The 22,596-nt window shown below is 45.7% G+C and overlaps 1 protein-coding gene across 1 annotated transcript in view; it reads right to left on the bottom strand.

The window, feature by feature from the left end:
- The window catches only part of ZNF740 (zinc finger protein 740), a 49,408-nt gene extending 28,091 nt beyond the window's left edge, over positions 1 to 21,317 (bottom strand). Inside the window, exons 1-4 of the mRNA XM_040425791.1 lie at positions 21,257 to 21,317; positions 13,738 to 13,840; positions 10,109 to 10,285; positions 132 to 215 (exon numbers count right to left, since the gene is read on the bottom strand). Of these exons, the coding sequence (XP_040281725.1) occupies positions 132 to 215; positions 10,109 to 10,285; positions 13,738 to 13,764 (288 nt within the window). The 5' untranslated portion in view covers positions 13,765 to 13,840; positions 21,257 to 21,317. The remainder of the gene's footprint in view (positions 1 to 131; positions 216 to 10,108; positions 10,286 to 13,737; positions 13,841 to 21,256) is intronic.
- Positions 21,318 to 22,596: the final 1,279 nt, after the last annotated feature.

Below are 22,596 nucleotides of genomic sequence, written 5' to 3'. Positions count from 1 at the left end.
AAATAGCTGGATAAATTGACAGGTTTGCAGTTAAGGAGTTAGGACCAGATGGGTGACACCACTGGGGGCGTAATATATTCTTATAACAAATGGGAAATCTCTTTATGTACACAATGTAAATGGCTACATACCTTCTTATGGCTCTTGCTCTCTTGAGGAAGCAGCGAGGCTTGATCTCTAGCAAGAATTTGCTTTGCCGTCTCTTTATGTGGTTCCTGGAAGGTAAAAAAAATTCAGATGTAGGAAAATCTACACACATATTGGAAAGACAATGCATCTTCTATACAAAGAAGAATATAACAAAACAAAATTGTCTGATCAGAACACCCACTTTCATTTAAGCAGCTCCCTCGACAAAGACTGCCAGAGGTCTGATTACTGCAGCTACAGCCAGGCTTCCAAGGTGATAGCATGGACACAGCTCCTGTACAATCGCAATGACGTACATGTATGTGAATCTGAGGCAAGGAGACCCATAGAGGACGTACATGTATGTGAATCTGCGGCAAGGAGACCCACAGAGGACGTACATGTATGTGAATCTGCAGCAAGGAGACCCACAGAGGACGTACATGTATGTAAATCTGCGGCAAGGAGACCCACAGAGGACGTACATGTATGTGAATCTGCGGCAAGGAGACCCACAGAGGACGTACATGTATGTGAATCTGCGGCAAGGAGACCCACAGAGAACATTCATGTATGTGAATCTGCAGCAAGGAGACCCACAGAGGACGTACATGTATGTAAATCTGCGGCAAGGAGACCCACAGAGGACGTACATGTATGTGAATCTGCGGCAAGGAGACCCACAGAGGACGTACATGTATGTGAATCTGAGGCAAGGAGACCCATAGAGGACGTACATGTATGTGAATCTGCGGCAAGGAGACCCACAGAGAACATTCATGTATGTGAATCTGCAGCAAGGAGACCCACAGAGGACGTACATGTATGTGAATCTGCAGCAAGGAGACCCACAGAGAACGTAGATGTATGTGAATCTGCGACAAGGAGACCCATAGACGACATACATGTATGTGATTCTGCAGCAAGGAGACCCACAGAGGACGTACATGTATGTGAATCTGCGACAAGGAGACCCATAGACGACATACATGTATGTGAATCTGCAGCAAGGAGACCCACAGAGGACGTACATGTATGTAAATCTGCGGCAAGGAGACCCACAGAGGACGTACATGTATGTGAATCTGCGGCAAGGAGACCCACAGAGGACGTACATGTATGTGAATCTGCGACAAGGAGACCCATAGACGACATACATGTATGTGATTCTGCAGCAAGACAGACCCACAGAGAACATTTATGTATGTCAATCTGTGGCAAGGAGACCCACAGAAGACGTACATGTATGTGATTCTGCAGCAAGAAGACCCAGAGAACATTCATGTATGTGAATCTGTGACAAGGAGGCCCACAGAAGACGTAGATGTATGTGAATCTGCGACAAGGAGACCCATAGATGGCGTACATGTATGTGATTCTGCAGCAAGGAGACCCATAGATGGCGTACATGTATGTGATTCTGCAGCAAGGAGACCCACAGAGGACGTACATGTATGTGAATCTGCAGCAAGGAGACCCACAGAGGACGTACATGTATGTGAATCTGCAGCAAGGAGACCCACAGAGGACGTACATGTATGTGAATCTGCAGCAAGGAGACCCACAGAGAACGTAGATGTATGTGAATCTGCGGCAAGGAGACCCATAGAGGACATACATGTATGTGAATCTGCAGCATGGAGACCCACAGGGGTTGGATGACGGACATGTACATGAATCTGCGGAAAGAAACCCCAGAGAACGGACATGTATTGGGGGGGAGGGGGGGGGGGGGGGTTTAATCACAGTATATTGAAAATCAGTCATCATTTACAAGATCTCGTGTCTACGTTCAGAAGCTGGAAAGTTTGATGACGTCATGATTAGCTTGGCCTTAGTGCATAGCTCATCCCAAGAGAGAGCACAATGAATCTCTTAGTACACTATAGAAAGTTTCTATACCCTCACTCAAAGCAGGCAGATATCTTGAATTGACGATAAACACAAAATCAGTCACACATAAACGTGTTAGTGTTGCCCACAGCAACCAACAATTTTTTTATTTATTTTTAGGGCAGGGTTAAAAGCCACCGGCTTGGTTAGGGGCTGTTCACATCTCGCTTTTGCTGCATGACCCATCTATAGACAATAATTGGGCAACGTAGTTCAAAAGTATTTACTTCTGACTCTGTCACCGTTTACGTTTCTATGTTTTTTTGCAAGATAGAATAATGTAGCATACCAGGCTTTTCGGTCCTGCAAAAAAAAAAAAACATATAGTAACAGTGAATGGGGGATGGATGGACAATGTTTCCTTTTCTTAAACATATCCGTTTTTATCCAGATACATTTCAAATGTTTATAAAAAAGAAAGGTTTCACAAAAACGGATACTTTGTTGTAAAAAAACAAAAAGACACAAATTTATTGAAACATATGCACATCCATCAAACGTACAGTACAGACCAAAAGTTTGGACACACCTTCTCATTCAAAGAGTTTTCTTTATTTTCATGACTATGAAGGCATCAAAACTATGAATTAACACACGTGGAATTATATACATAACAAACAAGTGTGAAACAACTGAAAATATGTCATATTCTAGGTTCTTCAAAGTAGCCACCTTTTGCTTTGATTACTGCTTTGCACACTCTTGGCATTCTCTTGATGAGCTTCAAGAGGTAGTCACCTGAAATGGTCTTCCAACAGTCTTGAAGGAGTTCCCAGAGATGCTTAGCACTTGTTGGCCCTTTTGCCTTCACTCTGCGGTCCAGCTCACCCCAAACCATCTCGATTGGGTTCAGGTCTGGTGACTGTGGAGGCCAGGTCATCTGGCGCAGCACCCCATCACTCTCCTTCATGGTCAAATAGCCCTTACTTTCAAAGTTCTCCCAATTTTTCGGCTGACTGACTGACTGACCTTCATTTCTTAAAGTAATGATGGCCACTCGTTTTTCTTTACTTAGCTGCTTTTTTCTTGCCATAATACAAATTCTAACAGTCTATTCAGTAGGACTATCAGCTGTGTATCCACCTGACTTCTCCTCAACGCCACTGATGGTCCCAACCCCATTTATAAGGCAAGAAATCCCACTTATTAAACCTGACAGGGCACACCTGTGAAGTGAAAACCATTTCAGGGGACTACCTCTTGAAGCTCATCAAGAGAATGCCAAGAGTGTGCAAAGCAGTAATCAAAGCAAAAGGTGGCTACTTTGAAGAACCTAGAATATGACATATTTTCAGTTGTTTCACACTTGTTTGTTATGTATATAATTCCACATGTGTTAATTCATAGTTTTGATGCCTTCATAGTCATGAAAATAAAGAAAACTCTTTGAATGAGAAGGTGTGTCCAAACTTTTGGTCTGTACTGTATGTTAATTAAAATAAAAAAAAGGATCCGTAACAAAGCAATTGATGGTGCCCGTGAATGCGCACAGCAAGAATAAAATAAAAAAATAAAATAAAAAAGCCTCTCTCGTGGCCGGGAATTGCCGGAGCGAGCATGAATAGGACAGTGCGCATGCACATTACCTCCACTGGCATCCTTTCCTGTAAGAAACAGATTGCGGCAACCACTTACTACTGGTTGTGATGATCTGTACAGGGTCTGCTTCGCCGATACTGCTAGTGATTCTGATACACTAGCAGCCTCAGGGGCGTGCATGTACAGGCAAGGAGCGAGATTGCATTATACCAGCACCACTTGCCTGCTCTATCACCCACAGCAGAGGAACCGCCGCCACTACAGCTCAGGACATGCCCCGGGAGACGTGTGTTGAAAACTAAAATCAGGAGGCAATACAACCCCTTTAATGATACATACACTCATTGACAAAAAAATAACGCACCCAGGTAGAAATATCAGATTGCAGCTAAAATAGGCATGTAGATGTGTCTAAGGCGGATATGTAAATGCTTACAGGTGTGGTCTGATTAAACACTGGGTCTTGCCACAAGATGGAGTAAAGGTGCCTCTCCCACTGCCCTATAAAAAGGATCTCAGAGGCTACTTTTGGGTATTGCACCTCTTAGTGAGAAATCGGCGACTGCTAGACATGCCTCTATGATGCACTCATTTTGCCCAGTTGACAGACTTTGAGAAGTGGCTCATCAATGGAATGAGAGAAGCAGGATGGTCGTTTCGATGAACTGTCTGCCATCTAGGCCATTCTGACCTAGCTGTTAAGAGATGTTGGGAGCAGCGATTATGTGAGGGCACGAACACATGGTGAACAGGTTTGATTTGCTGACAAGCACAAGCAGCTCCCAGTTTCATTGTCCACCATCCAGACACAGGTGGGACTTTCTTTACACACCTGTCTCTGCCTGGACCATTTCTAGGTGCTTAGCAGAAGGAAATTTAGTGTCACGGTGACAATCACCCATCCTGCCATTGACAGCCAGCCACCGTCTCCTTTGTTTGCAATGGTGTCGAAAAAGAGCAACCTGGACTACTTTAGACTGGAACCGTATCATCTTTAGCAATGAATCCTGGTTCCGTTTAGGATCCCACAGTGGTTGTAATCGAAAATGGAGGCCTCGTGCTGTGCCAATCCTGCCTTTGCTGTGGAGTGATGCACTGTCCCAACTGCTGGTGTGCTGATCTAGGGGGCCATCGCATATGACAGTCAGTCACCCCTGGTAGTGATGAGAGGGACACTAACATCTCAGTGATATGTGCAGGACATCCTGCAGCCACATGTGCTCCTCTCATGGCACGGCTTCCAACTGGTATTTTTCAGCAGGATAATGCTCGCCTCCACACAGCAAGGGTTTCCCAGAAATGTCTGTCAGACTGCAGAACTTCTTTGGCCTGTCCAGTTGCCAGATTTATCACCAATTGAGTAGTTATGGGACAAGCTGGGACATCAGCTTCAGGAACCTACAGTTGTGCAGGATCTACAGGCCAAGCTGCAACATCTGTGGGCAAATGTATGTCTCCATGCCTAACCTTATCTTGTATCCAGGCTAAAGGTGGCCTAATAGGGTATTAGAGCCTCCATTCTATTGTTGTTTCCCCCCCAGTAAACGTATCCTTTCTCTTTAAAAGATATATACATACACACTCCCAAACTGGAGGACAACTTCTCCAATTTTTACTTGAATGAGTTTTTAGAAATCTGCACATATATACCTGGATAGAAGTAGGCTGGTTGCGGGTATCAAAATTTCGATACCCAATCGATACTTTTGTCCCGGTATCGATACGATATCGGGATTTCCATTTTTTCGATACTGGGCTGCGCAGTCTAGTATCTCTGAACATGAGCATCTCATGTTCCCTCAGCAGCACAGAGGAGAAGGGAGCAGTCTCTCCCTCCACCCTGTGCTGCCGCTGCCACCAATGAACGGAGAGCGGGGCGGAGGAGGGGCAGGCGCACTGCGCCACCAATGATAGGACTTTTCCTACACAGAGCGGCGCCCAGCAATGTCAGAGCACTTACCATTATTCCTGGGCGCGGCTCCGTTCGCCCGCTGTGCCCCATTACAGTCTCCTCTCCTGCTCCATATGCCAATTACTATCGGAGCAATGGGGAGGAGACATCAGCTTCTCTAGTGGGCGTTCCTTCTCCCTGCGCTGCGATTGGACAGCGCTACAGCCAGGGAGAAGGAACGCCCACTAGAGAAGCTGATGTCTCCTCCCCATTGCTCCGATAGTAATTGGCATATGGAGCACGAGACAGTAATGTGGGCACTGCGGGCGAACGGAGCGGCGCCCAGGAATAATAGTAAGTGTTGGGACATTGCTGGGCGCCGCTCTGTGTAGCCTAATACTTAAAGACTACTTTATATGGGTCCAGACTTTAACACATAATACAGGAGGCTGGTGCCGGCAGCAGAATCGCATTGCCGGCACCCTACCCCTGACAGGGAGCTGCGATCAGCGGCAGTTAACCCCTCAGGTGCGGCACCTGAGGGGTTAACTGCCGCTGATCTGCCAGTACCCGCCTCCTGTATTAAGGGGTAATTATCATTGGTGGCGCAGTGCACCCACCCCCCCTCCCCTTCAACCCCCCACCCCATTAAAATCATTGGTGGCTCAGTGCCCCCTCCCCCAGTATTAAAATCATTGGTGGCAGTGGCCACAGGGTCCTCTCCCCTCCCCCTCATTGGTGGTGCAGTGGCAGCTTCTGATCGGAGTCCCAGCAGTGTAATCCTGGGGCTCCGATCGGTTACCATGGCAGCCAGGACGCTACTGAAGTCCTGGCTGCCATAGTCGGCTCCCTGCTGCTGTGTGCACAAAGCACAGAGCAGCAGGGACAGTGTGAGGTCCTATTCACCCTATCAGGGTGAATAGGACAAGGGATGGGGAAAAAAAAAAGCAGGTTCTGGCCCCTAAGGGGGGAAATAGATATTAACCACCTCCGAACCGCCTAACGAGATTTCCTGTGAACGCGCGCACACAGGCGCGCGCGTTCACAGGAACGGAAGGTAAGAGTGGATCTCCAGCCTGTCAGCGGCGATCGTTCGCTGGCAGGCTGGAGATGTGTTTTTTTTTAACCCCTAACAGGTATATTAGACGCTGTTTTGATAACAGCGTCTAATATACCTGCTACCTGGTCCTCTGGTGGTCCCCTTTGTTTGGATCGACCACCAGACACAGGTAGCTCAGTAATATGTTGCACCAAGCACCACTACACTACACCCCCCCCCCTGCCACTTATTAACCCCTTATTCACCCTTGATCACCCCATATAGACTCCCTGATCACCCCCCTGTCATTGATTACCCCCCTGTCATTGATCAACCCCATGTAAAGCTCCATTCAGATGTCCGCATGATTTTTATGGATCCACTGATAGATGGATCGGATCCGCAAAACACATACGGACGTCTGAATGGAGCCTTAAAGGGGCGTGATCAATGACTGTGGTGATCACCCCATATAGAGTCATTGATTACCCCCCTGTCATTGATCAACCCCCTGTAAAGCTCCATTCAGATGTCCGCATGATTTTTATGGATCCACTGATAGATGGATCGGATCCGCAAAACACATACGGACGTCTGAATGGAGCCTTACAGGGGCGTGATCAATGACTGTGGTGATCACCCCATATAGACTCCCTGATCACCCCCCTGTCATTGATTACACCCCTGTCATTGATCACCCCCCTGTAAAGCTCCATTCAGATGTCCGCATGATTTTTACGGATCCACTGATAGATGGATCGGATCCGCAAAACGCATACGGACGTCTGAATGGAGCCTTACAGGGGCGTGATCAATGACTGTGGTGATCACCCCATATAGACTCCCTGATCACCCCCCTGTCATTGATCAACCCCCTGTAAAGCTCCATTCAGATGTCCGCATGATTTTTACGGATCCACTGATAGATGGATCGGATCCGCAAAACACATACAGGCGTCTCCCTGGAGCCTTCCAGGGGGGGTGATCACCCCATATAGACTCCCTGATCACCCCCCTGTCATTGATCACCCCCCCTGTCAGGCTGCATTCAGATGTCCGTATGATTTTTACGGATCCACGGATACATGGATCGGATCCGCAAAACACATACGGACATCTGAATGGAGCCTTACAGGGGGGTGATCAATGACAGGGGGGTGATCACCCCATATAGACTCTCTGATCACCCCCCTGTCATTGATCACCCCCCTGTCATTGATCACCCCCCTGTCATTGATCACCCCCCTGTCATTGATCACCCCCCTGTCATTGATCACCCTCCTGTCATTGATCACCCTCCTGTCATTGATCACCCTCCTGTAAGGCTCCATTCAGACATTTTTTTGGCCCAAGTTAGCGGAATTATTATTTTTTTTTCTTACAAAGTCTAATATTCCACTAACTTGTGTCAAAAAATAAAATCTCACATGAACTCACCATACCCCTCACGGAATCCAAATGCGTAAAATTTTTTAGACATTTATATTCCAGACTTCTTCTCACGCTTTAGGGCCCCTAAAATGCCAGGGCAGTATAAATACCCCACATGTGACCCCATTTCGGAAAGAAGACACCCCAAGGTATTCCGTGAGGGGCATATTGAGTCCATGAAAGATTGAAATTTTTGTCCCAAGTTAGCGGAAAGGGAGACTTTGTGAGAAAAAAATAAAAAATATCAATTTCCGCTAACTTGTGCCAAAAAAAAAAAATTCTATGAACTCGCCATGCCCCTCATTGAATACCTTGGGGTGTCTTCTTTCCAAAATGGGGTCACATGTGGGGTATTTATACTGCCCTGGCATTCTAGGGGCCCCAAAGCGTGAGAAGAAGTCTGGTATCCAAATGTCTAAAAATGCCCTCCTAAAAGGAATGTGGGCCCCTTTGCGCATCGAGGCTGCAAAAAAGTGTCACACATCTGGTATCGCCGTACTCAGGAGAAGTTGGGGAATGTGTTTTGGGGTGTCATTTTACATATACCCATGCTGGGTGAGAGAAATATCTTGGCAAAAGACAACTTTTACCATTTTTTTATACAAAGTTGTCTTTTGCCAAGATATTTCTCTCACCCAGCATGGGTATATGTAAAATGACACCCCAAAACACATTCCCCAACTTCTCCTGAGTACGGAGATACCAGATGTGTGACACTTTTTTGCAGCCTAGGTGGGCAAAGGGGCCCACATTCCAAAGAGCACCTTTCGGATTTCACCAGCCATTTTTTACAGAATTTGATTTCAAACTCCTTACCTCACATTTGGGCCCCTAGAATGCCAGGGCAGTATAACTACCCCACAAGTGACCCCATTTTGGAAAGAAGACATCCCAAGGTATTCGCTGATGGGCATAGTGAGTTCATGGAAGTTTTTATTTTTTGTCACAAGTTAGTGGAATATGAGACTTTGTAAGAAAAAAATAAAATAAATCATCATTTTCCGCTAACTTGTGACAAAAAATAAAAAGTTCTATGAACTCACTATGCCCATCAGCGAATACCTTAGGGTGTCTACTTTCCGAAATGGGGTCATTTGTGGGGTGTTTGTACTGTCTGGCCATTGTAGAACCTCAGGAAACATGACAGGTGCTCAGAAAGTCAGAGCTGCTTCAAAAAGCGGAAATTCACATTTTTGTACCATAGTTTGTAAACGCTATAACTTTTACCCAAACCATTTTTTTTTTTACCCAAACATTTTTTTTTTATCAAAGACATGTAGAACAATAAATTTAGAGCAAAATTTATATATGGATCTCGTTTTTTTTGCAAAATTTTACAACTGAAAGTGAAAAATGTCATTTTTTTGCAAAAAAAAAGGTTAAATTTCGATTAATAACAAAAAAAAGTAAAAATGTCAGCAGCAATGAAATACCACCAAATGAAAGCTCTATTAGTGAGAAGAAAAGGAGGTAAAATTCATTTGGGTGGTAAGTTGCATGACCGAGCAATAAACGGTGAAAGTAGTGTAGGTCAGAAGTGTAAAAAGTGGCCTGGTCTTTCAGGGTGTTTAAGCACTGGGGGCTGAGGTGGTTAAATAAAAAGTGTAAAAAAAAAAAAAAAAAAAAGTTAAAAAACCCCCACCAAAATATTAAGTATGAATCACCCCCTTTCCCAATTTCACATATAAAATGTGTAAACAATAAATAAACATATCGCCACGTCAGAAAAGTCCTAACTATTAAAAATATTTAAAAAATCTATGCGGTGAACGCTGGAACAGAAAAAATTAATAAAAACTGTGCGATTCGCCATTTTTTAAAATGCGGAATGCACATGGCTTTTTTGGTTTCTTTTTTCGCGTGGTATCGAATGGTATCGAGTATCGCAATACTTTTTTATGGTATCGAAACCGAATCAAAAATTTGGTATGGAAACAACTCTAGATGGAAGTATGTATAGTACTACAGAGGAAGGTAACTAGAGGAGAGAGGAAAGAAAATTGATGAACCATGTTTATTTTTGAGACCCCACCCTGTGATATTTGGCTCAGGGGGTGCCATAACCAGAATGTAACAGCAATATCTAGACAAAGGACCATTATTTTTTAATATCTTTTATGTTTTGCATCTAACAAAGAAATGCAAGGATTAACTGGGACATCCACCTTTTGATTTTTAAATCATACCGATATATCCTCTGAGTCTGATATTTCTGTAACCTCTTCCACATCATCGTCGTCATCTTCTCCTTCATCACTTCCTACTGTACGCGATAGGCTGGCGCTCAGCATTCCTAACTTCTTGCCTGCCGCTGAATGGAGAAGACTCAACCCGGATATTCCCTCACAACCAAGCAGACGACGCTAAATATGATGGGGGGAAAAAAGGAATATAAAAGCTGTGCCATCAGAGAAACACAAGACAGAATGCATACTAGGTATGTGGTCCTATTACAACTACCCACCACGACTTGACAGTCGGTCTGGGACATATTTCTATGTGTGGTCTGTTACATATGAACTCACACTGCTCATTACAGCAAGGTAGGAAGAGAAGCCCAGAACTAAAAATTACCATACAGCACTGCCAAACCGTTCCTAAAGGGATCACATACATTTTTTTTGTGTTTGAAGAATCTTATTCGAGGCAAGGTTACAATTTACAGAATCCTCACCAATCTTAGAAGAAACCGCTTCCTTCGTCGAGGAGCTTGTATGTTTGGCAGAAAATGTTTGCTTGCAGCAATATTAAGTCCTAGGTTTGAATATGAGCAGGGGGAAGTTGGCCCGTATGTGAGCTTCCAATTGGACCCCCTGCTCTGGAGGTAGGTGCCAGCCCTATACATTTATGGGCATATATTCCCATATGTGGGAATACCGCTATTTTAAAAAGCATCTATCGGCAAGATCAACCCTATTAACCACTTCCCATCTGGGCCATTTGCCCCCTTCCTGACCAGGCCTAATTTTGCAAAACTGACATATCTCACTTTATGTGGTAATAACTTTGGAACGCCTTTATTTATCCAAGTCATTCAGAGATTGTTTTCTCGTGACACATTGTACTTCATTATAGTCATAAATTTGAGTCAAAATATTTCACCTTTATTGCTGAAAAAATCCCAAATTTACCCAAAAATTAGAAAAATTCGCAATTTTCTAAATTTCAATTTCTCTGCTTTCAAAAACAGAAAGTGATACCTCATAAAATATGTATTACTTAACATTCCCCATATGTCTACTTTATGTTGGCATCATTTTGGAAATGTCATTTTATTTTTTTAGGACGTTAGAAGGCTTAGAAGTTTAGAAGCAATTCTTCAAATTTTTAAGAAAATTGCCAAAACCCACTTTTTAAGGACCAGTTCAGGTCTGAAGTCACTTTGTGGGGCCTACATAGTGGATACCCCCATAAATGACCCCATTGTAGAAACTACACCCCTCAAGGTATTCAAAACCGATTTTACAAACTTTGTTAACCCTTTAGGCGTTCCACAAGAATTAAAGGAAAATGGAGATCAAATTTTTAAATTTCACTTTTTTGGCAGATTTTCCATTTTAATCCAATTTTTTCTTTAACACATCGATGGTTAACAGCCAAACAAAACTCAATATTTATTACCCAGATTCCGCCGTTTACAGAAACACCCCACATGTGGTCATAAACTGCTGTATGGGCACACGGAAGGGCACAGAAGAAAAGGAACTCCACATGGTTTTTAGATGCCATGTCCCATTTGAAGCCCCCTGATGCACCCTTACAGTAGAAACTCCCAAGAAGTGACCCCATTTTGGAAACTAGGGGATAAGGTGCCAGTTTAATTGCTACTATTTTTGGGTACATATGATTTTTTGATCATTCATTATAACACTTTATGGGGCAAGGTGACCAAAAAAATTGGTTGTTTTAGCACAGTTTCTATTTATTTATTTATTTTTACAGCGTTCACCTGAGGGGTTCAGTCAAGTGACATTTTTATAGAGCAGATTGTTACGGACGTGGCGATACCTAATATGTATACTTTTTCTCATTTATTAAAGTTTTACACAATAATAGCATTTTTGAAACAAAAAAATTATGTTTTAATGTGTCCATGTTCTGAGAGCTATAGTTTTTTTATTTTTCGAGAGATTTTCTTATGTAGGGGCTCATTTTTTGCGGGATGAGGTGACTGTTTTATTGGTACCATTTTGTGGGACATACGCGTTTTTGATCACTTGGTGTTGCACCTTCTGATGTAAGGTGACAGAAATTGCTTGTTTTGACAGTTTTTTTTTTTTTTTTACAGTGTTCACCCGAGGGGTTAGGTCATGTGATATTTTTATAGAGCTGGTTTTTACGGACGCGGCAATACCAAATATGTCTATTTTAAACTTTTTTTTTTTATTCCTTACTTGGGGACTTTTCTTTTTTACATGTGAACCTTTTTTTTATTTATTTTTTTAACCCTTTATTTTATTTAGATTTTTTTTTACACTTTTCGTCCCCCATAAGGTCATACAAGACCTCTGGGGGACATTTGCTTCACTTTTTCTTTTTCACTGTTGATTTCTCCTGTAACTGGGGCTGACATAGTAGCCCCAGTTACAGAAGAAATACACCCCCCAGAGAGGCTGTACAGCACTATACTGTGCTGTACAGCCTCAGTGCAGGGCTGATCGAGGTTTCTGAAAGACCTCACACAGCTCCTGCACTCTCCGGTCCCGGCGGTCACATGACCGCCGGGCCGGAACAGGAAGCGTATAGCGCTTCCTGCTCTGCATACACAGCGCTCGGTGAGCGCTGTGTATGCAGCGATCCAGAAGACAGGGACACCTGGGCACTGTCCCTGCCTTCTCTAAGAGTTGCCCTGCTGTCACTGACAGAGGGCAACCCGATCAGTAGCTGCACGATTAGCGTGCAGCTGCTGTTTCTGAACGGACGTTTTAAAATGTGCGTTCAGAAATAGAGATCCACCCATAGGACGTTTATATCCTATGGGCGGACGGGAGGTGGTTAAGCACACTACCAGGCAGGGTGGGTCATGCTGTCCTGTATGTTTGCATGGTTCCAGAGAAGAATGTGCTTTTAGGCTCGTTTCATACTAGTGGTAGAGATCTAGCAAGGAACAGCCTGCAGGATCTCTTTGCATTCCTGGATTGTCAGAAGCTTGTTAAGCTCCGTCTAGCTTCATTAACCGTAATGGGGACAGAAAAAGATTCAGCCGCATTCCGGCAAATATGCATAGAACTGGCAAGAAGAATACTGCTGTGTGCACAGCCTGCTGGATCTAGCCTTATATATATGCTAAATTGGCTAGTTACAACACCAAAGGGGCAGCCAGCGCCCTTGGAGCACCAGTTTGTGAATACCTCTGCAGCCTTAGTCATTCCCCTCTTCCCTGGACTGACAGGGCTAGACATCCTGTGGGATCCAGGGAATGGAGGGAGTGGCTAAGGCTACAGGGGTGTTCACAACCAGGTGCTCCAAGGGCGCTGGCTGTCCCCTTGGTGTTCCAACTAGCCAATTTAGCATATTAATAAAAGAACAGTTTTCTGTGGAACATTGTACTGTACAGACATAAAGGAGGTATTGTTTTAATCAGCATAATCAACCCTGTGGCTTAATAGGGTTGATCATGCTGACAGACCACTGGGACATTTCAAATCATGACAAAACTATGTGTGCCAACATGCATTTATAAGCTGCACACACAAAAAGGCCAATCCAAGCCTTAATACGCTATAGACACATTTTAACCACGGTCGCTTGCAGCCATTGATTTTGAGGGTTGGTCTTGGTTAGGTATGTACACACGAATACGATGAGTACTCACCGGACTTCTCTGTAAATGCGCCATCATGAGCCACTAGGCAATGTTCTGTGCGAGATGTAGTCTTTCTCCTGGAGCCTCTCACCGCGACCAGTTCATAACACTTCTGAAATGTATGAAAATAAGAAAATCTGAGAAAAACAGCAAAAAATATATTCATTTATTTCATTAAATATAATTTGTTCGATAAGCCAATTGCCCCTTGCAGGGCTCCAGATGGCGACCAAAACGGTCGCCAATGCGCCTTAAAATTTGCAGATGGCGACAAGACTTTTTAGTCTTGTCGCCATTTGCGACTGTACCGCCGCGATCCTGCGCAGCCTACGTTCTCTTCACTAGCACACTGCACAGTGGAGAAGGAAGGAGTCCCTCCCTCTCCACTGTGACGCGGCCACCACTACCACCAATGGGGAGATAGCAGGGAGGAGGAGGGGAGGAGCTGTCGCCACTGCGCCGCCAATGAATGTAAAACATAAGTATAGGCCGCGGTATCACAGACCCGGCACCCGGCCTCAATAACAGGGCATGCGATGCGCGGCCATTAACCCCTCAGGTGCTCCAGATCGCATGCCCTGTTATTGAGGCCAGGTTCCGGGTCTGTGATACCGCTGCAGACAATTGTATAAAGGAGTTAAAGAGGACCTTTCATGGGTCCAAAGAATATGAACTTAGTAGCAGGCTGCATAGAGCGGCGCCCAGGGATCTAAGTGCACTTACTAATATTCCTGGGCGCCGCTCCGTTCGTCCGCTGTGGCCCCCGGTATTTTCAACATTCAGAGCAAGGAGGAGGAGACGCCAGTGTCTCTCCTTCTCCCTGACAGCAGCGCTGTCCAATCAGAGCGCAGAGCTCAGAGCCAGGGAGAAAAAAAACTCCCTGGCTCCGCGCTGTGATTGGACAGCGCTGCTGTCAGGGAGAGGAGAGACACTGGCGTCTCCTCCTCCTTGCTCTGAATGTTGAAAATACCGGGGGCCACAGCGGGTGAACGGAGCGGCGCCCAGGAATAACAGTAAGTGCACTTAGATCCCTGGGCGCCGCTCTATGCAGCCTGCTACTAAGTTCATATTCTTTGGACCCACGAAAGGTCCTTATTAAACATTCATTGGTGATGCAGCGCGCCCCCCCCCCCCAAAACCTCTTCTCTCCCCCCCCCCCCCCCCCCCTTCACCATTATCACTGGCCACAAGTCCCCCCCCCCCCATTTTTATATGGTGGCCACAGGGTCCCATCCCCTTCATTGGTGGCAGTGGCAGATTACACTGCTGGGGCTCAGATCGGTTACCATGAGCTCCCTGCTGCTGTGTGCACAAAGCCCAGGGCCGCAGGGAGATGTGTGAGATCCTATTCACCCTAATAGATCTCTATCAGGGTGAATAGCACAAGGGATGAAAAGATCCAGGTTCTAGTCCCTAAGGGAAGAAATGGTTATTAAATAAAAAGTTTAAAAAAACAAAAAAAACACCAAAATACTAAAAGTTTAAATGGCCCCCTTCCCAGTTTTACATATAAAATTTACAAACAATAAAGAATAAACATATTACATATCGCCACGTCCCAAAAAGTGTGAGCTATTAAAATATAAAAAAATATTTCCGCTCGGTGAAGGCCGTAACAGAAAAAAAACCTCTAAACCACGCAATTCGCCATTTTTAGTCACCTTGTCCCCCAGAAAATGTCCCTGGATGTGAGAGGTATGTGGTGCTGTTTTCTCCTATATGTAGTGCACCTGCGTCTCATCTTCTCAAAGTCCTTTTTTTTTTATTATATGCATTTTAAATTTGGCGACTAAAAAATTTAATTTGGCTCCTAAATTTTTTCGTTTAGGAGCCAATGGCTCCTGGTCATTTTTTTTTGTCTGGAGCACTGCCTTGGTGTGAGGACAAGTCCCAAAACCTTTAATTATAATGAAAACTTCAGGAGAAACATTTTAAGTTGTGACAACCTACCCTCAGGACAAGTTATCAATAGGAGTAGTGGTTTGACTCCTGGCGTTATGAAGCAGCAAAGCTTGTTCTGCTACACCGTTTGTGAAGCTCCCATCCACTACAATGGAATTTACGAAAAGAGTGGAGCACCAGCCCACTCGGCTATCTCCATAAGCGTGGCCACCTGTGGCCAGCACTTGGTCCCATCTCGCAGTGGAAATGGTGATATCCCTTTAAGATATTTGGGGAACAAAGTTTATTGAGCAAAAAAGATTAATGTCAAAAGAGAACAAACAAATGGCCAACTACTTCCCCCCCAAAACTGATGACATGTAACATTGTAAAGTGCTTAGGACATGTCATCCATCAAACCTAGGAGGACCTAAGACAACATATCCAATACCACCAACTGGCCCCTCACCCTGCAAAATTAATCATGAAAGGTTTGATAGCTTCTGTGGTCTTGTGGAGTCCGTGCCTCAATGGATTAGAGCTGTTTTGGCAGCATGAGGGGGACACAATATTAGGAACGTGTTGTGGCTGACTGGAGAAGACATACAGCTGCTCTGCTCTTACACCGCAGCACTGTAGTAGAGCTCTGTCCTACCCTATCCTCATGGTAGGCCATCAATAATAAAACCCCTTTAAGGCTCCAGGCTCTAAACTTCTATGGGGCATTAAATTAGGGTTGTTGCGGGTATCGAAATTTCGATACCCAATCGATACTTTTGTCCCGGTATCGATACGATACCGGGATTTCCGTTTTTTCGATACTGGGCTGCGCTTCTGCGCAGTCTAGTATCTCTGAACATGAGCGCGCTGCTATCGGCGCGCTCATGTTCTCTCTCAGCAGCACGGGGAGAAGGAAGCTGTCCTCCCTCCCCCTGTGCTGCTGCCGCTGCCACCAATGAGAAGAGAGGGGCGGAGGAGGGGCGGCAATGAGAAGAGAGGGGCGGAGGAGGGGCGGCAATGAGAAGAGAGGGGGTGGAGGAGGGGCGGCAATGAGAAGAGAGGGGCGGAGGAGGGGCGGGCGCACTGCGCCCCCAATGATAGGATTACTATCGGAGCGATGGGAGGAGACATCAGCTTCACTAGTGGGCGTTCCTTTTCCCTGCGCTGCGATTGGACAGCGCTACAGCCAGGGAGAAGGAACGCCCACTAGTGAAGCTGATGTCTCCTCCCATCGCTCCGATAGTAATCAGCAGCATGTGTAGCAGGAGAGGAGACAGTAATGGGGCACTGCGGGCGAACGGAGCGGCGCCCAGGACTAAATGGTGAGTGCTGAGACATCGCTGGGCGCCGCTCTGTGTGGCCTAATAGTGAAAGTCTGGACTCATATACAGTAGTCAGTCTTTAACACATACAGGAGGCGGGTGCCGGCAGCAGAATCGCATTGCCGGCACCCTGCCCCTGACAGGGAGCTGCGATCAGCGGCAGTTAACTGCCGCTGATCTGCTAGTACCCGCCTCCTGTATAAAGGGGTAAAATCATTGGTGGTGCAGTGTGCCCCCCCCCTCAATCCCCCCATCCCATTAAAATCATTGGTGGCACAGTGCGCCGGCCCCTCTCAACCCTCCAGTATTAAAATCATTGGTGGCAGTGGCCACAGGGACCTCTCCACTCCCCCTCATTGGTGGTGCAGTGGCAGCTTCTGATCGGAGCCCCAGCTGTGTAAGCCTGGGGCTCCGATCGGTTACCATGGCAGCCAGGACGCTACAGAAGCCCTGGTTGCCATGGTAACATCCCTGATGCTGTGTGCACAAAGCACAGAGCAGCAGGGACAGTGTGGAGTCCTATTCACCCTGATAGAGATCTATCAGGGTGAATAGGAAAAGGGACGAAAGATCCCAGGTTCTAGCCCCTAAGGGGGGAAATAGTTATTAAATAAAAAGTGAAAAAAAAAAAAACACTAAAATATGAAGTATAAATCACCCCCCTTTTCCCAATTTCACATATAAAATATATAAATAAACATATTACATCGCCACGTCAGAAAAGTCCAAACTATTAAAATATAAAAAAAAAATCTAGGTGGTGAATGCCGGAACAGAAAAAATAAAATAAAAACTGCGCGATTCGCCATTTTTAAAAATGAGGAATGCACGTGGCTTTTTTTGTTTATTTTTTATATCGCAATACTTTTTCGCAATACTAGTATCGCAATACTTTTTCATGGTATCGAAACCGAATCAAAAATTTGGTATCGCAACAACTCTACATTAAATATATTGCCACTTGTACCCATATTTGGGAAAAGTATTCAGCTAATTTCTGAACCATCCTATCGGATCCCAGAAAGGTCTAATTACACACTAAAGTCACTTAGATACCAATGGCTCTGTTCATTCTGTTGGTGTCATGGGTTCCATTTACAGGCTCCAAGATGGATATCTCAAGTTCCCCCCATTACCATGAGTCCATCAGTTTCTGGCCGTTTTTTTTTTTTTTTTTTTACAGGATTGCTTACAGAAAAGATCTAAGGGTACTTTCACATTAGCGACAGGGGAGTCCGGCGGGTGAACAGCATGTCGGATCCGTCCTGCCACTAGTTAACGTGTGCCCCCGAACTGCCGCTCCATCCCCATTGACTATAATGGTGACGGGGCGGAGTTACGGCGGCAGCCGGACTACAAGTACTGCATGTCGTACTTTTAGTCCGGTTGCCTCTCGCCGCGTGCTGCCGCCGGAACTCCACCCCCATTATAGTCAATGGGGACGGAGCGGCAGTTCGGGGGCACACGTTAACTAGCGGCAGGACGGATCCGACAGGCTGTTCACCCGCCGGACTCCCCTGCCGCTAGTGTGAAACTAGCCTAACACAAGTGTGAACGGAGTCCTACCTTGTAATGGAGGACAGCAGATGCTTTTATGTGCTTGTCCCACTCCACATTTGGGGTCTGCAGTATAAACAATCTACATCCCTACACGTACACTAGTTTGGTCTGGGTTTTTTGCTCACTGAAAAATACCATAAAAGCTGCAAGTGGGGTCTTAAAGGGGTTGTTTCATCTGAGACATTGGTGGCATATCGCTAGGGTTTCTCCCTGTAGAGGAGATGGAAAAACATCAGAAAAAAATGCCAGAAGCTTTAACATGCTGTGTATCTTTTATAAACCGTCACCAATTAGGAAAGAAAACTACTAGGAAAAAAAAGCTTGCATGCCCTGCATTTCTTATTCCCATAGACTTTCAGCTAACATCTGGAGCTGGCGTTTTTTCCCCTCAAAAACTACCACTAAAACAAATATGCAGATGAGCCAATCGGAACATGAGGGCATCACCACGGCTCTAGTTGAGCCAAAGCTCAGTTTCTTTCGGCACCCAGCCACCCCAACCCCCCACCCCACGACTGACAGGGCCAGGCAATGATAATGGAATCTCACCTGGCCCTATGCATGCCCAGTACAGCCCTCATTGTCGCCAGTAATGTGGACGCTCTAAAGTAATGGTGGCGAACCTATGACCCTCTCTGTAGGCACCCGCACCCTGGAAAAAGCCTTAGACTTTTTCTGCCATTCATCAGTGCAGGGCGCACCATGAACAGCACAGGCAGCGCACTGAATGTAGGCAGGTTAATATAGCTAAATGATAAAGTACATGGAAGATATACTATATCGGACTGTAGTATTCAGGGGAAATTGCTGTGTTGGCATTTTGTGATAAATAAGTGGGTTTTAGGTTGCAGATTGGGCACTCGGTCTCTCAAAGGTTCTCTAAGGGCTCATGCACACGACTGTTGTTGTTTTGCGGTCCACAAATAGCAGATCGGCAAAACACGGCAACCAACCATGTACGTTCCGTATTTTACAGAACAGCACGGCCAGCCTATAATAGAACAGTCCTATCCTTGTCCGTAATGCGGACAATAATACGACATGTTTTAAAAAAAATTGGGCAGAACGGTCATGCAAACATCCGAGTCATTTCCTCTTTATTTTTTGCAGCCCCATTGAAGTGAATGGTTCCGCAAATCCGCAAGAGCCCTAATGATGAGACGCAGAGGTCCGTCTCTTCCAGGAGGAGATTAACGTCATCTCGTATGCGCAATGCAGGCAATTTCTCGCCCTGGCAAAATCAGGACTGTCCTGCGCATGAGCCGATATGTGAGGCCAGAGCACATGAGCGAGAAGACAGGGCCAGATCAGATTACATCTCTGCTTGTTCACATCATGTTTACTCTCTCCGCGGTGCAGATACATTTGGATATGAAAATAAAGGCATTTAAACATGCTCTGCTAAGGGTCCATTCACGTCTTCAAAATATGGCCGGATTTGGACCCGTTCATTTTCAATGGGGCCGCAAAATATGCGGACAGCACACAATGTGCTATCCACACTTCCGTTCCGCAAATAAATAGAACGTGTCCTATTCTTGTCCGAAGACACGAACAAGAAAAGGCATTTCTATTTAAAGTGCCGGCCATGTGCGGTCCGCAAAATGCGTAATGCACATGGCCAGACGTGTGAATGGACCCTTATACAAAGACTTTAATGGGCCACATGTAGTCTGCCTCTACCCTACTACGTGATTTTTGATACAGTCAACAATTATCTAACACCATCACTTACTTATACTCTGTCTTTTGGGAGTTTGGCGCTAAACTGCATATATATTTCTTACAGTGACCGGTGCTACACTCGAGGTGGGTGACTACCCCCTGTTCCCTACCCTTCACTGATTTATCTCGACTTCCCTGTGGTGTTTGGTTTTATCCTACTGTTTCCTTTTTTCCAATCCCTCCATCGTACGGTCCTGGTGGCGCCCCTTCTCTATCCTTCTCTTCAGGGACAAAGCACAGTCCCTTGTAGCTTTTGGATAACCTCATTTTTTCTTTTCTCCACTTTTACCCTACTCCGCTATTCTGTCCTACAAAAAAATACCAGTAGACGCCACGTCATTTCCTTATTGTTGAAGTAAACGGGTGGCGGGGCGTGCAAACATTACAAGTTGGCGGGTTTAATTATTTTTCTCAAACGTAAAACGTTCTTAACCCATCGCTGTGACCCATTGATTTCAGAAAACAAAAGGGATCATGTACACACAGCGTGCGCTTATACGTTTAAATCAGATAGCGGGAGACGAGGACGCTGCCACCTCCACCTGTCAGATCCTTACAGGACGCACAATATTGCGGTGGCGGCGGCCATAGCGTGTACGGGAGCTTTATTGTGAAGGGTTCCCCTTCATCAGAACATACAACATGGGGACAGCCAGCAGCCACTACACTGGCAGGGATAATGGATGCCATGAAATGGGCACATGGGCCAGCAGGGGGGGGAAGGGGGTGGAAGCCCCCACAAAGCCCCCAGCTCCCTGCATACAGAGGAGGGCCTCATACACTGTGCCTGCAGGCTACACACACAGGTCGCCCCCTGTACACACACACGGGGACAGCATGCAGGAGAATTACACGAGTGCTCCCTGCAGCCTATTGTATCTGGATGCAATAAGCAATGGCGTCCCCCGCCCCCCTCCACACACACTGCCCGTTACTGCTAACCCCACCTAAGCACCCGGGAGAAAATAACGGGCTCCGTATCTCATTTACCGCAGGCCTGGCTCATTACAAGGCGGTAACTATTAGCATGACTACTGTACCTGCCCGGCCGCGGCTTCCAGCCTCGAATCCCACTTCTCCCGCTGCTCCGGAAACTTTCCCAGGTGACTTCCTGTGTGTCGGCGCATGCCCACTGGCCATCCGCCCGCACGGAGACGCCATCTTACTACAGGCAGTGCCAGCACTAGTGGCCAACTAATGAGATTTCTGTTGTAATGGGTTTCCTGTATAAAAAAAAAAAGTAGTGCTGACCGAAAGCAGAGCAGATTCATGTACATATGTCATTTTACCAACCAGTCATCTGCCCCTCATTGTAATGTCTGCACTAATTTTAATAGAGACCAAATTTGACTTGTTGCAAGGGTTGCAATGATTAGGCTGGATGCACACGCCATCTTCTGTTAGTATGCTAGGTCTGTGTGACCACCATGTGTCACAGTCCGTCCACGGGCTTAGCTGACCCGAACCGTGAACTCTGTGCTTTGTGTGCATTCTGTTTCCGTATGTCCTCATGGCCGTTCTGCAAAAAAGATAGAACATGTCCTATTCTTGTCCGTTTTGTGGACAAGGATAGGCCATTGTTACAATGGATTCGCAACAACAAAAAAACGGATGCAATACGGATGTCACACGGACGTCATCTGTATTGTTTGCAGATCCGTGTTTTGCGGACTGCAAAATACATACAGTCATGTGCATGAGCCCTAATACAGGTGTATAATACATCCAGGACGTGTGTGAGTAAATCGGTGCTTACTAGGGATGAGCGAACCCGAACTGTATAGTTCGGGTTCGTACCGAATTTTGTGGTGTCCGTGAGACGGACCCGAACATTTTCGGAAAAGTTCGGGTTCGGTGTTCGGCGCTTTCTTGGCGCTTTTTGAAAGGCTGCAAAGCAGCCAATCAACAAGCATCATACTACTTGCCCCAAGAGGCCATCACAGCCATGCCTACTATTGGCATGGCTGTGATTGGCTAGTGCAGCATGTGACCCAGCCTCTATATAAGCTTGGGTCACGTAGCGCTGCACGTCACTCTGCTGATACAAGTGTAGGGAGAGGTTGCAGCTGCGACGTTAGGGCGAGATTAGGCAGATTTACTCCTCCAAAAGACTTCATTCAGTGATCGATCTACAGCTGTGGATCATTGAAGTGCTGATATTCAATTGCTCACTGTTTTTAGGCTGCCCAGAGCGTTTTTCAGTCACTTTTTTCTGGGGTGATCGGCGGCCATTTTGTGGCTTGTGGTGCGCCAGCACAAGCTACCACCAAGTGCATTTAACCATCAATAGTGTGGTTATTTTTTGCTATATCCTACATCAGGGTCAAGCTGTCATCAAGTCCATTTAACCATCAATAGTGTGGTTATTTTTTGGCCATAT

The sequence above is a fragment of the Bufo bufo genome, chromosome 3 (assembly GCF_905171765.1).
Source record: "Bufo bufo chromosome 3, aBufBuf1.1, whole genome shotgun sequence".
Taxonomy (NCBI): domain Eukaryota; kingdom Metazoa; phylum Chordata; class Amphibia; order Anura; family Bufonidae; genus Bufo; species Bufo bufo.
The sequence above is the reverse complement of the archived record's forward strand: the minus strand, read 5'-3'. Positions and strand labels throughout refer to the sequence as shown.